The sequence below is a fragment of the Copadichromis virginalis genome, linkage group LG16 (genome assembly GCF_057382275.1).
Source record: "Copadichromis virginalis isolate Kocher_CV1m ecotype Utaka linkage group LG16, C_Virginalis_male_GT1.1, whole genome shotgun sequence".
Classification (NCBI taxonomy): Eukaryota; Metazoa; Chordata; class Actinopteri; order Cichliformes; family Cichlidae; genus Copadichromis; species Copadichromis virginalis.
The window spans coordinates 16,449,245-16,465,672 of record NC_140633.1 but is presented as its reverse complement, the minus strand read 5'-3'; the positions used below and the strand labels follow the sequence as shown (position 1 = coordinate 16,465,672).

Below are 16,428 nucleotides of genomic sequence, written 5' to 3'. Positions count from 1 at the left end.
ATTGGAACCCCTCGGTGCCTAAACAATTATAACATGCAGCAGAGGAGGAGCCCTAATACCACTGATGAATTCAAGAGAATTTAACTATGAAAAAAACAGCTTTGTGAAACTTTTTTTTCCTGAAAAGAATGAGTCAATGCAAAACTAATGACTTTAGTAACTTGGGGTAAAGGTTTTTATTGAATAAAAGAAAACACTCTGGATTTTGTTTTTACTTTTTTTTTTTCATTAAAAACAAATCAAACTTTACCCAATGACTGGCACTTTAATCCATATTTCTGTGCATTCTGTCAGTGTCCATCTGTAATCAAACTAAACTTCCTCCCAGACTAATATGAAGACTTGATATATTGCAGTTGGCTGCAGCAGAAGAAGAGAAGTAGATTTTTAGTAGCAACATGTTCTCAGTGGCTCTGCTGCTGCTGGGTGACTGTCCCTGAACAGAAACACTGACAACATGTTTTCTCTACATGTATAAAGTGTGACCAGCTCACACAGCCAGCCTCTGTGATTCTGCAGCCACTTTTGATCTGGACTGTATGTGCAGGAAGTGAATGAACGTCCATTACCATTTCGCCCCCTGGTGGCTGCATTCCCACTGGTTTTCATGAAAGCTGCTTGGCGGTGTTAACGTTCCTGCTCTTGTACATATCACAGGCCGGGTATATCATTGTTCTATGGGTTTGCATAATCATGTGAAAAGACACAGAAGTCAAACTCTTTTTCTGTCCACTTTTCTGAAGATGAATCACAATGTTATATCTGTCAAACACATGCTGAGGAAACTACATTTCAATAATAATGCATCATGAAAATGTATGTTTTTAATGATTAAAAAAGCTGAAATAACAATGGCAAGACTTCATCATTTTCTGCTTCAGATTTTTAGCAAGTAGAATGCAAAATAAATGCGTTATGTATGTAAAAGCATTTTTTTCTGTAATCTGTACAGTAGATTAAAAAAAATAAGAAAAACACATAAGTACAGTAAAATGCCCCACACACACACACACATACACACACACACACAAACACACACACAGCAAGAGAAAATAATCTCAGTTTTTCTACTAGAATAATAACAATAAAGTGAAGATAACATTAGTTTAAATGCTTTCAGCAGTAACAATAGCAAGTGAGCACATTTGCAATATGAAATGCAAATGCAGTGCAAATTTCAACCAGTACAATCCACTGTGTGCTGTTTCATGTCTGCACATTTTAGCTATGTTTCAAACTAAAAACACTCTAATATTGTATGGCAAATTACTCGATATGCCCAAATGTTGCAGACTGAAATGTAACAATTTTAACAGTCCTCCCTAGATAAAGCTCTTAGGTCTAATCTTTGAGATGCCAAAACACTGTTACAACCACTGAAAGAATCTAAACAGAACTCGTGCAACAAACCAACATTATCAATAAAAATATCACAGAATTATTCAAAACATGGTGACACCATTTCCCCAGTGACGGTAATTATTGACTGAAACCACATTGAGCACACTGAAGCAGGCCACAGTCGTTTTCTGTTTTGTTTTTTTTATGACAGGTACTACAGTCTTTATCTTCTTCCTAATAAGGAGCTGTATTTGATTCTCTAAAGTAAAACTTTGTGCTGCGACTGTATGTTTATAGAAGTGTTATCCAAATAAAATGGGTCAGTTACTCGTTACTATAGGCATAGTTATATTTCAAGGGTTGTTTTTCACTAAATCTTAATACTTATTCAGAAAAGGATATATAAAAATGCTAATGAAATAACTATCATAGCCTAATTTGAAAAATATGTACAAATCTAATTTTCAAACAAATTCAGCTGTTACAGTAGTTTTTCACAGACCCATTGGAGAGAATTTTCACATCTTTCATCATTCCAGGAAGTTCCTTGATATCTGATATGAGCACAGTCCTCTCTAAACAACAGGTTGTCAGGCTGAAGAGATGCCCAGTATCTGGTGAGTCAATAAAAAACAACATTAATATCTTTGAATTAGATATAAAACAATATGGGAAAAATGACTACTGATAGGATGTTTAACCCATTGTGAATTATGGATACATGCACAACCCTCTGTCTCTAATAATAAATTGTTAAGTTGTTAAGAAAATGGATGGACGGATGATAGGATTGACTGTTTTCTCCTGGGTCTGTTTTTTTTTTTCTTCCATTATTCATCAAAAAATGTTTAGTTAATAACAAGTCATGTCCGCATAAGGCCAAAACAGTCTCTAAGATCTTCAGTTCCTGGTGTCTAGGTTTGTCAATGAAGTTATTTTCTTGATGAAATAACTTCACCAAGGAAGTACATAAATTAAAAAACATTACTTCTTTATTTATATAAAAAATATATATTTACTTAGTAAATAAATATTATTTATAAAAATATTTGTTTATTACAAATATATTTAATATATTGGTTGAACTCAAAGACTTACTGCAGAGTCAGAGGCGTTCCGTCTACCCATTTCCACGTGCCCTCTTGTTCTATGTCACTTAAACCAATCCAAGTCTCTTTCTGGGTGAATGAAGCGATGAAGTTCTGTCCAACAAGCACACAAACATTTGTGTTATGAATCACTAGACTCTTTTTATTTCTGTCTCTTTGGCTACAGATTCTCATCAGCTTTATACCCAATGCTATTTCAGTGTAATGGGGGAATTTCCATGTTTTGTGTTTTTGAATTATTAATAGTCGTTGACTTCATTGTAATTTATAGTTTCTAGTCTCTTGGTTTCTGTGTCTGTGCCTTCCCTGTGTTCCTTGTGTCACATCTAGCCATGTTATGCTTTCATGTCTGTTCTTCAAGTGTCAAGTCCATGTCTCAGTCTGAGTCTCATGTTTGCTGTTTTATTTTGATAGTTCCTTGTTAAACTAGTCAAATGATGAAATTTTTATGGAAACATTTTTATTCAAATTGGGGAAAGTCATGTTCATAACAACGTGGGGTTTGAAAGTCAACATTCATTAAAAAACAATGAACTTTGTACCTGTTCTTCAGGGCTGTCTATCACCACCAAATCTGCTCCTTGGTCTGTGCAGTGTTTTCTAGCTGAATGCCAGGAACCAGAGTTTTCAGAGAGGAGATAACAGCTACAACTGAACTTTCTCCATCCTGTAGGGCAGGTTTTCTCTGGAAGAAACATCAAATAAGAAATATTAAAGATCAACATGGAACATTCAGCAATACTTTATTTGGTCTCTGTTAATTAACAGGAATCTATATTTTATAACATCTATATATAAAAGGCCTTGTGATCCTGACACTGCAATGCAGAGGAGATGCAACAATGATGACAATGATTATGTGAAACATATCCATGAAGATTAAAGTTTGCTTTCTTAAATTTCTGTCAGTTCAGATATAATGAGAAAATATTTCCATCTATCACTGGAAAACGGAATCACTGAATTTCAGTGTAAATTTTTTACAAAGACACACAACAGCTCAGACAAGGACTCACTCTGGTTGAACAAACTCTGCAGTCTCTCCAGCTCTTTGGTCATTTCAGCGAGGTTGGCCTTCAGCAGGTCTCTCTCCTCAGTCATAGAAGAAAGTTGGTTATGAACTGCAGAGACATTTGCATTTAGAAGGTCTCTCTCCTCGGTTATTGAGGAAAGTTTGTTATTCATTGAGAGATATTCAGCTGAATCTTGTGAGGAGTTTTTGTCTGAAATACAGATAAATAAGTAAAGATGTTTTTGAGAGCCAAAAGAACACTGTTGCTGATTTATAATCGAGCTAATCAAAAATAATTTGGAATTTTGCCATTATGGAATGAAACATGTTATATATATAACAGAAGAAAACAACAACAACAAAGCAACACAACACAACTCACAGTAGAAAGCAAGAGTGAGAAGTCCAGCCAGCAGCCCCAACGAGAGAATAACAACTAAATAAAAGCTTCTCTTGTAGCTTCTTGGAGCTGAAAAGTTAAAAAAAAAAAAGTGGTTGTGGTGAAGGGGGGTGATAATAGTAATAACAGATTGAACAATGTAAACTTTAAATATTTGTAATTTCTTTCTTACCTGTGGGTTTTTTTATAGATGGCTTGTTGGCAGGTTTGACATAGCGTTCATTGACATAAATTTCCTCCATTGCATGAAAGGATGTGGATTATTTCTGAGCTCAGCTCTGTGGCACAGGACATGTGAAGTGTGAGAATCTCACTGGTTTCGGTTGATTCTAAAGTTTTAAGTTCAGAGGAAGTCCCCTAGTCAATATGTGGTTTATGCAGCTATGCTACCACTGAAACTAGACCTGTTCTTGAGCTGTGTATATATCCATATGAAAAGACACAGTAATGAATAGTGTAGATTTCTGACTAAGACATTTAAATCTTAAACCTTTAAATACTGCATAGTGCTGTGAAAATGTATTTATTAATGGGGCAGAGTAAGGCTCCTAACTCTTCCACCAACATTCAACAGAAAAAATATCAAAAATGTGAAAAAAGACACTAGAGCTCATGATAGTTTGATGCAGTATATTTTATTTTTCAGCCAACCCAGGTCTGCACTCATAAAAGACTGATTATGATCACTTTTTATTGTAATGCAATGTCTCTGTTTTTATCTGTTTTTCGATCAAAGGAAAACTATCTTATACAGCACATCACAAACATACACTCAACAAAAATATAAACGCAACACCTTTGTTACTGCTCCCATTCCCCATGGGATGGACGTAGAGACCTAAAATTCATTCCAGATACACAATATAACCATCCCTCCCAAACAGTGGTCACAAATCAGTCCAAATGTGTGGTAGTGGGCACATCTGCTATATTGAGATAATCCATCCCACCTCACAGGTGTGCCACATCAGGATGCTGATCTGACATCATGAGTAGTGCACAGGTGTACCTCAGACTGCCCACAACAAAAGGCCACCCTGGAATGTGCAGTTTTTTGCGCTATTGGGGGTCTGGGGACCCAGAACCGGTCAGTATCTGGTGTGACCACCATTTGCCTCATGCAGTGCAACACATCGTCGCATGGAGTCTATCAGATTGTCAATTGTGGCCTGTGGAATGTTGGTCCACTCCACTTCAATGGCTGTGCGAGGTTGTTGGATATTCGTGGGAACTGGTACACGCTGTCGTATACGTCGGTCAAGCACATCCCGAACATGCTCAATGGGTGACATGTCCGGTGAGTATGCTGGCCATGCAAGAACTGGGACATTCTCAGCTGCCATCTGCCCTGAACAGTGTGAACCATGATTCATCTGTGAAGCGCACACCTCTCCAACGTGCCAGACGCCATCGAATGTGAGCATTTGCCCACACAAGTCTGTTACGGCGACGAGCTGGAGTCAGGTCAAGACCCCGATGAGGACGACGGGCATGCAGTTGAGCGTCCCTGAGACGGTTTCTGACAGTTTTTGCAGAAATTGTTTGGTTGTGCAAACCAATTGTTCCAGCAGCTGTCTGGGTGGCTGGTCTCAGACGATCTTGGAGGTGAACCTGCTGGATGTGGAGGTCCTGGGCTGGTGTGGTTACACGAGGTCTGCGGTTGTGAGGCCGGTTGGATGTGCTGCCATATTCTCTGAAACGCCTGTGGAGACGGCTTATGGTTGAGAAATGAACATTCAATGCACGGGCGACAGATCTGGTTGACATTCCTGCTGTCAGCATGCCAGTTGCACGCTCCCTCATTGCTTGTGGCATCTGTGGCATTTTGCTGTGAGACAAAACTGCACATTCCAGGGTGGCCTTTTGTTGTGGGCAGTCTGAGGTACACCTGTGCACTACTCATGATGTCAGATCAGCATCCTGATGTGGCACACCTGTGAGGTGGGATGGATTATATGAATATAGCAGATGTGCCCACTACCACACATTTGGGCTGATTTGTGACCACTGTTTGGGAGGGATGGTTATATTGTGTATCTGGAATGAATTTTAGGTCTCTACGTCCATCCCATGGGGAATGGGAGCAGTAACAAAGGTGTTGCATTTATATTTTTGTTGAGTGTACATCATACTGAGTTTCCCCGGGAACATTACCCCAACTCATATAACCTTTACAGCATGACCACAACATACCAATGACAACACAGTTTGGTGTAACAGATAAGGAAAGAGGAACAATAGATCAGTAATTTAAAACAAAAAGAAAGAAAATACACGTATAAACTCACACTTCTGAGTAGTCTTTTAGTCTAATTCAGTTCCCAGTTTTGGACTGTTGAGGGGTTTGCATAATTATCTCTAGCTGAGGATAGTTCTAGGTACAGGATATCTAACAAAGTGTTCAGCCAGTGTTTCACCAAGAGTTCATGTGGTGGGAGCCACCTCTGAACCACTAGTTTTTTTGCCGCAGTTATGCCTGCCAACCATATTTTGCTCACTTTCGTTGTCATTGAAAACCTGGAGTTGTCAAGTATAAGATGTAGTAGTGGGTCAACAGCATCTTTATTACCTTGCCCCAGAATAAGAACACTGCAGGACATTCCCATAGAGAATGATGCAAGGCGCTGCTGCTTTGCTGTTTTCTGTTTTAATTTGTTTCTGTTGTCGATCTTGTGTGCCTTTGAACTGAAATGTTTAGGCTTAGATATGCTCAAAAACTCATGAAATTTTGCACACGCATCAGGTCTGGAGAAAAATTACTCATTTTAATGGTTTCAGACATGGACAGGGCAAAATGGCTCAGTAGCGTGGACGGAATGATCCACAGTACCTCCTAAAAATTTCAAAAGAGCAGCCCCTGCACTATGTTTAATCTATGAGTCTGAAATTTGGCAGCCTGATGTAAGATATTAAGATGTGCAAAAAGTCTGATAGAGCCATATGCTAAACCCAGGAAGTTGGCCACTTTGAATTTAATATGTAATTTTAGGGACATTTTTCATCCTTTTCTGGCCTCGTACTTTAACAAAGTCCTCCTAAGGTTTTAATCAGATCAACATGATCTTCGGTCAGTGGAAACTAAAGGCCTTGGTGTAGTTAAATTGCAAAGCTTTTGGGGTTTTGTGTAACAGCATAGTCACAGCGACACGTAGAGTTTTAGTCATTCGCCAACTAGCACAAAACTGCTGTAACTCTAGGACACTTTATCCAATTTCTCCCAAACTTCACAGGCACGATTAGAGCCGAGCCCCGAACAGATTGATATGCCAATAGTATAGTCATACCTGCCAATAGTTAGAGCGCTGAGTAGTGGGAAGAGGAAATGCACACTAGATTATAATCAACATTGATCTAGATGAAATCTTAACTGGCCATTCAACACACAACGCGCATCTGTGTGACATTTGCTCAGATGGCATTCTCCATTGCCACCAAGTGGAAATAGGTGTTCAGCATGGCTCGACACACTGGGCTCCGAGGGCCCTCTCAACACTGCTTGCAGCTTTAATTGTGATTGAATTTTTAGTATGCATTGTTAGAAATGCATACTCCCAATTGAAGAAGCCAGTTAAGCCCAACAAAAAGCGGCTTCTGTGGGTTTTTTGTGCTTTGCATGCCTTGCATGTAGGCCAAATTGTGGTTTTATGTATTCACTTTTATTGGTAGAACACTATTTTTGACATGTTGCGTGGTTGCCTTACAAGCTATACTGTGTCATCTCAATGAGCATTTAACCTCATCTTTGTTTTAGTATTTGCTGTGTTTAAGTCATTATTTTGTTTTTGTTGTTTTTGTTTAGTTTTTATTACCCTACAGTTGTGGAAAAATAATTTGAGCATTGAAACCAAACCAAAGGCTCAGCCATCATGTGGACACAACCTTTGTCTATTCAGTGGTTGGGAGTGAAATTCTTAAGCCGAAGCTACAAATGTGAAGTAAAAAAGCTGGATAAAAACCTTAAGAGTGGAGCTGACAAGTTATGATTCACCTGTCATAAAAAAAAAGTAAAAAATGAAATCTTAGTTTCTAACAATTACATTGAGATATGTTTACTGCACTGCATAATTTAAAAAAAAAAAAGAAGCAGGGCAACAAGACATCACCAGAGATGTGTTTTATAAGAAGTGAATGTTTTCCTCGTCTATACTGTAATAGTTCAAAAGCACAAAGGCCAAAAAAATGCAAATAGCTGCAATATGAGAAATCCTGTCATCTTTCCCATCACTCTCAGGGGAATGTTTATTTTTCTTCACCTTCTTCATCCTCACTCACTTCTTCCCCACTATCCATTAGACAGACAGATCTGTAAGACACCAGATTATCTTGATAATTGTGAAAACCCATTTGTGTTCATGACATGACTGCTACAGTTACAGTATCTTGGTTGAATAGGGGTAACAGCAGTATGTTAAAATGTAGTAGATTAAGTTAGGATTATACAGCATATATACATATGCTATGTCCCAATTCAGGGGCTGCATCCTTCGGAGGCCGTATTTAAAGGCCGATTGGATCACAGACAGGCAACGAAGGCTGCTCCAAATGCATCCGACAAATGTGTCCTCCTTTTCCCCAGATTTCTGGGATGGGTCGGGTGTATCCTTTGTGGCCCAACCTATCCCAGAAATCATAGCGTGGCCCAGCCAATTCCAGTTTCCGACAATGGCAGCAGCTACTTAGTTTTAATATTACTCTTTCTGGAAAAGTGCTCTGAAGTTTTTTGAGATATCCGTTACTCACCAGCTCAATAGCTGACTGGGTGGTCAAGGCTCACTAGAGCCGGCGACAACACCGGACTCCCGGCACGTCGTTTTCAGACCCCACACGGTCTTTCGCTCTGAGGTTAAACATGATATATAAGTCACTTAGATAACTTAAAAATGTTATTGTTTGGCTTTTTTCAGTGTTTTATTTGTTCCTGAGTAAATCAGTTTGGCTGAGATTAAAATGATAGTTTTCGCACAGCTGAATAAACGTCAAACAGAAAACTGATTAAGCAGAAGTGTGACATGGTAGAGAATTTACTCCAATGTCCTGTTATATTTAAGATAGCAACAAGACAGCGGTGACGCAAATCTGAAAGCTAGAGTGTCCCATTTCCAACCTTCCTGGTCTTCGGAGAACCCGGCCCACGTAGACTGCAAAGGCCGGGTCTTTCGAAGGATGCAGCCCGTGAATTGGGACATAGCTATAGAGAGGTCTAATAGTTTTGTGGATGTGCTGGTTGATTTAGTAATAAGTGAAAACATTTGTATGAGTGTTCAGTTAGGTGTGCTACCTACTTCAGGATACTTAAATTAGAACCAGCAAAAGCAAAATAAACTTGAAACTCGTGCTGCTAAGTTTGGACTGAGTGATTGGAATAACTAACAGATATATCTCTGTTCCCTGTATTCAGTCTGTCCACGTCTTTGTGTGCTTCTCAGGTTTCCTGTTTTATTTTGATAGTCCCTAGTCCTGTTTTTAGTGTGTTCAGTTTTGCTTTCCCCCAGTTGTGTTATGTTTGATTAGTTCCAGCTGTGTTTCCCTCCGGTTTCCCATTCCTTCACTAACCTCTGTACATTTAAGTCCTATGTCTTCTTGTTGTTGCATCATCCATCTTGTGTGTTCCGTGTTCTTTCATTTATGCCAAGTCATCAGTTCCTTGTTTGTCATCTTAGTTTCTAGTTTATATTTTGTTTGTTTCTAGTTTTTCTAGCTTTCTGAAGAACTGCAGCTTGTGTTGAAAAGCTTCGAGTAATGAACCTTTTTTCAACGCAAGAGTCCTCTCTGTGACATCTGGTGGCCAAAAATATAAAGAGCAGCTTGAATCTACAAAATAAAATGAACTGCTTCATTATGACTGCCCACTCTACAGAGCGGAGTTCACAATTCTGTCTGATATTGGGCCACCGTTGTGTTGCTTGAGTAAAAAAATTGTTATGTTTATTTGTTTAATAAATAATTCTCATCAATGAACTTTCCTAGTGCTCCGATTACCACTGGGACCACCGTCACCTTCACCCTCCACATCTTCTCGAGCTCTTCTCTGAGCCCTTGGTATTTCTCGAGCTTCTCGTGTTCCTTCTTCCTGATGTTGCTGTCATTCGGAACTGCTACATTGATCACTACGGCCGTCTTCTTCTGTTTGTCTACCACCACTATGTCCGGTTGGTTAGCCACCACCATTTTGTCCGTTTGTATCTGGAAGTCCCACAGGATCTTAGCTTGGTCATTCTCCACCACCCTTGGGGGCATCTCCCATTTTGACCTCGGGACTTCCAGGTTATACTCGGCACAGATGTTCCTGTACACTATGCCGGCCACTTGGTTATGGCGTTCCATGTATGCCTTGCCTGCTAGCATCTTTCACCCTGCTGTTATGTGCTGGATTGTCTCAGGGGCATCTTTACACAGCCTGCACCTGAGGCCTTGCCTGGTGTGATAGACCCCAGCCTCTATGGATCTTGTGCTTAGTGCTTGTTCCTGTGCTGCCATGATTAGTGCCTCTGTGCTGTCTTTCAGTCCAGCTTTGTCCAGCCACTGGTAGGATTTCTGGGTATCAGCCACCTCCGCTATCTGCCGGTGGTACATACCGTGCAGGGGCCTGTCCTCCCATGATGGTTCCTCGCCTTCCTCCTCTTTCTTGGGTTTCTGCTGCCTGAGGTATTCACTGAGCACGCTGTCAGTTTGGGCCATCTTCGTGATGTATTCGTGGATGTTCCTTGTCTCATCCTGGACTGTGGTGCTGACACTCACCAGTCCCCGGCCTCCTTCCTTCCGCTTAGCGTACAGCCTCAGGATGCTGAACTCCATGCATGGTAAGGAGCTTTCTTGTCTTTATGTCAGTGGCTTCTATCTCCTCCTTTGGCCAGCCTATTACCCCAGCAGGGTACCTGATCACGGGCAGGGCGTAGGTGTTGATGGCCTGGATCTTGTTCTTACCATTCAGCTGACTCCTCAGGACTTGCCTGATCCTCTGCAGGTACTTGGTGGTTGCAGCTTTCTTAGCGGCCTCTTCATGGTTCCCATTTGCCTGCGGGATCCCCAGGTACTTGTAACTGTCCTCTATGTCTGCAATGTTGCCTTCTGGTAGTTCGATCCCCTCCGTTCTGACTACCTTCCCTCTCTTTGTTACCATTCGACTACACTTCTCCAGTCCGAACAACATTCCGATGTCATTGCTGTATGTCCTGGTGGTGTGGATCAGTGAATTGATGTCTCATTCACTCTAAGGTTAGAATTATTATTTTATTAATGTACAGTGGGAGTTAGCGGTTGTTATGACACCACTGGCTACTACCTGGGGCTGCAGGCCCGTTCTCTCTGTTGTTAATTGGCTGTGCGAACCAGTGTCTCAGATTAACTGGTGATTGTGAATACATGGATAGACTTCGTTTCAGGAGACACTGCCAACAAAAGTGAAATAAGCGTGGTGAATAATTCGTCTTTAAAAATTACTATTTGGGCTCGTTTGTTTGCATAACTAAAAACAAAGTCTGCTGCACCGCTACGTTTTTGAGAAAAAAAGAGCATGTGAGTTAAAGTGGTAATTAATATGATGTCACTAACATTAAACTGTTCTATAGCTATTCTACCAGTAGTTTGATATGATTTGGTCGGCCTTGCCACGACAGTATTTACTGTAGTTCACAGAGGCTTTTTAGTCTGATTTTGCTACACTGTCATTATGACCATCTAATCAGATTAACCTGACACAGCTGCACCTGGATTCAGTCTGCTAAACAGTCATCTTAGGTGCATGTCTTTTTTTGGTGGTGGGGGTGGTCAGTTTTCCTTTAGGTGATGCAGCAAGACTAAACCAGTGGCTGGCTAACATGAGAAGGAAGGACTGGACACCTGGGCCATCATCTCGTCTTTGCGGTGCTCATTTTGAAGAAAATGACATCATCACAGACTCAAAGGTTAATAAAATCTATAACTATTCCTATGTAATATTATAAGAAAAAAACATTAAATATAAAGTTTCTCATTCTTTTTTTTGTGCTGCTTTAGGGAATCTGTTGCCTCAGCAGCACAGCAGTTCCAACAATTTTCAGTTTTCCATGTATTCAGGTGAGGTCAACTGGGAGAGGAGCAAGACGTAACATTTTGATAGGTACTGGCACAGAGGTAAGTGGCTCTCCAGGTTTATCAAGCGATGTGTCAGGGAACAGTAATGTTGGTCAAACACATACAAAATTCGACCACAACATGACACCAGGAGACCATAGTTACGCGTTATTACCAACCACATTAACAGAACCAGGCTGTATTCAAGAGGATCACTGCTACAACCTTGAGTCTCCAAAGTCGTTAAAGCGTAAAAATCCGGCTTCAGAAGAGATGCTAACAAAATACAGGAAAAAGCTGAGATTGCAATGCCAAAAGTCTAGGCGTTTAAAGACAAAAGTTTGTATCTTAAAGGATGTCACCAAAGTACTCAAGAACAAGCTCTTGATCTCAAATCAGTGTGCATCTTTGCTTGAGTCAATCAATGAAGTTCCAAAACACATCTTGCGTAAAATCCTTGATGGGAAAAAGTCAGCTAAATATTCTGAGGAACTGAAACAGTTTGTCACCACACTTCATTTTTACTCCCCAAAAGCACATGAGTATGTGCGTGAGAATTTTAATAAAGCGTTGCCACACAGTCACACCATTCGCACTTGGTACAGTAGTGTCTCAGCTGATTCTGGATTTACCGTAGCATCTTTCAGAGCACTAACAAGTCACGTGGAGGCAAACAGAGAACAGGGAAAGGAGACGGTGTGTGCACTAATGATGGATGAAATGTACATCCACAAAATGACTGAGTTTGCAGGTGACCGGTTCCATGGCTATGTAGATATAGGCACTGGTGAAATTGACAACACACTTGCCACCCAGGCCTTTGTCCTCATGGTTGTGGCTGTCAATGAGTCATGGAAAATTCCCATTGCGTACTTCCTCATCGATGGTATGGATGGATCAGAGAAGAGCCAATGTCATTCGGGAAAGCCTTAGCAGGCTTCATGAAGTTGGTGTTAAAGTTGTCTCCCTTACGTGTGATGCCCCTACGAGTAACTTTGCCATGATAAGGGAACTTGGCGCAGAGGTAAATATTGACAACATGAAGCCCTACTTCTTTCATCCAGAGAATCCCACACAAAAAGTGCATGTGATCCTGGATGCATGCCAGATGCTAAAGCTTCTTCGTAATGCCTTTGTATCTTCAATGGAATTTGAGACAGAAGATGGGAGGAAGATTAAGTGGAAGTACTTTGAAGCCCTTAATAAACTCCAAGATGAAGAGGGTCTACGACTAGGTAACAGACTAAAAATGGCTCATTTACAGTGGAGAAAACAAAAAATGAAAGTCCACCTAGCAGCACAGCTCTTCAGCAGAAGTGTAGCGGATGCAATGGAGTTCTGTGAACAAGGCTTGAAATTGGAGGAGTTTAAAGGTTGTTCTGCAACTGTGGAGTTTGTGCGCACTGTAGATGCAGCCTTTGATGTGCTCAACAGCCGTAATCATCTTGGAAAAGGTTACAAAGCTCCAATTAAGCCATCAACTAAACACAGGGCTGAGACAATCTTGAAGGATGCGGAAACCTTGCTTCGTGGGTTGAAGGTCCAGCAGTATGACAAGATGGTGCCACTTCACACCACAAAAAGGAAGACTGCCATATATGGCTTCATTGCTAATGGCATAAGTGCACTTAACATTTATAATGAACTTGTTGAGAAGACCGATGCCCCATGCAGGTATCTTCTGACCTACAAACTGAGTCAGGACTAGGGCTGGGTATCATCACTGATTTCTAGAATCGATTCAATTCCGATTCACAAGGTCCCGAATCGATTCGATCCACGATTTGATTTAATTCGATTTAATTCAATTTAATTCGATTTAAATCTGGGAAATTTTGACATTCAGAAATATTATAATTCAGATCAGTACATTTACATATTTTTGTATCAATAAAAAGGAAGCTGACACACGCAAGACTTTATCACAGGTGTAAGCGTCACAGCAGATGTCTTTGTGTCAAAGTAGCTGAAGATAAAACACAGAAAAACATGAAGGTGATTTTTCCTGGGATTTTATAAAAATATTCTGCAGTACATCAAAAACGAAAGAAAACCATTAATCAACATATGAACATTACCTCTGAAGTTACAGCGGTTTTATTAGAGACACGGTTAAGCGTTTTGCATTTTGAATAATTCTAAAAAGTTTAAATTTGTTCAGCATTGAACAGCAGAAATTAGGTTTTCTTTTCGGAAGAATGTAAAAGGGAAAAAAACAGCGGCTGACAGCGCTGTAAACAACAGTAGACTTGTGCGTAACAAGCAAGCGAATAATGAAGAAAGGGAAACTGTTCTTGAAGTACAGAGAGGGAGGGAGAGAGAGAGAGCTGTGCATCGCGGTGGAAGCAAAACAGTAAAAGTCAGAGTGAATTCATGACGATGTTTATGTGAAGCGTTTGGATCTTCTTTTGCTGCTGGTTCGGTCAATATTGTTTGGAGAGAGATCAAACTAACAGCTTTAGAATCGGCTCATAAAGGGCGTGAACACAAAGCGCGGACCCGCCGACAGATCAGAATCAGCGAGCTGTCGGCTTTCAGCCCCGACTGTGAGAAAGGCAACATCTAACTGATTCTGATCCGCGGGTCGCGCTGTGTGTTTAAGTCTATGTGCAGAATCCGTGTACCTGCTCTCATTTACTGTCTTAACTGTTTGGTGGTTGTTGAAATTTTGTGAGATGTCACCAGAGATTCTGGCATTTCGGGCAAAATAAATTTATATAAAAAAAATCGATTCAGGATTTTAATGAATCGATTTTACGTTATCCAAGCCAGAATCGATTTTAATCGATGAATCGATTATAAAAACCCACCCCTAGTCAGAACCACTTAAAGCTCTTCTTCTCTACCATAAGAGCAAGAGGTGGGCACAATGACAATCCTAATGCCAGACAGTTCAGGGGAGCCTACAAACGTTTACTTGTTAGACACCAAGTTAAAACGGGTACAGGCAATTGTTTACTTCGAGACAACACATACATTCTTGATTCAACATCTGCAGCTGTAAATGTTGCTCGCAGAATGGAAGTGCACCTTGTGCAAGTAAATGACCCTGATGATCACTCGATTCCTGACCTCCCAGATGTATGCAACCTGTCTGAATACAAGGAGGCGGTGATCAGCTACATCGCAGGTTTTGTAGTAAAGAAGATCAAAGAGAAAATCACCTGCTTGCCTTGTTCACAGGCCTTGACAACTGAAGGTGCTGTGCATACTTTTATTAAGCAGAAAGACAGAGGTGGTCTCCAAAAACCTTCACCAGACATGGTTACTGTGTGTATCACAACAGAAAAATGCATTCAGAGGAAAATCAAAACCAATGGAGGTCAGCTACCCAGTGGACGTGGAGTCACAGCAACCATTGTCACCCAGGTCCTGGAAGAATGTGGTGAAAAAAACCTTTTCCCTCATCTTGAAAGCCATATGCTTGACACATGTGTTGAAGTAAACCACATTCATGTACTTGTGAAAATGGCCTCCACGTCAAATCAAATCAAATCAAATCACTTTTATTGTCACATCACATGTGCAGGTACATTGGTACAGCACATGTTAGTGAAATTCTTGTGTGCGAGCTTCACAAGCAACAGAGTTGTGCAAAATACAATCATGTAAACAAGCAAAATACAAGAATGGCTCAATCTGAAACTAATAAATATATGTACAATATATAATAGTATATGCATTTCTGGATGTGTATACTAAATATTTTTCTACGTGTGTGTGTGTGTGTGTGTACACATATTTTACAAATTAAATAGAGTAAACAATAAATAAAATATATAAAATAAATGAAATATACAGAGTGAGACATGTGCAAAACAGTGGCATTACTGTACAGTATGGGTACTGTAGTACACATGGTACTGCAAAGTCAGATTTAGTCACTTAGCAAGAAGAAAAAATTAAATAGCAAAAACGGGCAAGTTGGTTCGCAGACAGATGACCAAACTGATCCATTTTTATGGAGAGTAATGTGCGATACCTGATGCCTTTTAGGGCTGAATGATTTATTGACATTATTTCAGATTGTTCGAACATATATTGTATTTTAGATTAGAATTGAAATACATATAATATATACTTACTAACTAAACATATGGTCAAAGAATATAACAAATTTTGATTTGCTGTCATAATCAGTTACTGCCAGTTATTCCTCTGCTGCCCATGGTTTACAGTCCGCATAAACAGGACTGAATCATCATCAGCAGGAGAAACATGGACTCCACTGGTCTCCATTATGTTCTGTTGCTGCTGCCCATGGTTTACAGTCCGCATAAACAGGACTGAAGCATCAGCAGAAGAAACAGAAAAAATTTCTCTTGCCACTGTTTGCTACTTTTGTAATTGCTGATGTGAATTTGTGACAGGTTGGAGGCACAACATGACCACGACTCACCATTCAGAATCAGAATACTTTATTCATCCCGAGGGAAATTAGGGTTACAGCAGGCAGCACGCTAATGACGCATGCGCACTTACAAAGGAACCTTCTGACCAACTTTACACAAACA

General features: G+C 40.2%; 1 protein-coding gene across 1 annotated transcript; it reads right to left on the bottom strand.

Annotated features, from left to right (window-relative positions):
- Nucleotides 1–1,204: 1,204 nt before the first annotated feature.
- On the bottom strand, nucleotides 1,205–4,104 carry LOC146690490 (C-type lectin domain family 4 member E-like). The gene is made up of 6 exons (XM_085435086.1): nucleotides 4,035–4,104; nucleotides 3,845–3,931; nucleotides 3,467–3,673; nucleotides 2,993–3,135; nucleotides 2,440–2,543; nucleotides 1,205–1,955 (listed from the first exon to the last, which is right to left on the bottom strand). Exons 1-6 carry the CDS (start codon nucleotides 4,102–4,104, stop codon nucleotides 1,823–1,825), a joined length of 744 nt encoding a protein of 247 aa, XP_085291212.1. The 3' UTR covers nucleotides 1,205–1,822.
- Between the last annotated feature and the right edge of the window lie 12,324 nt (nucleotides 4,105–16,428).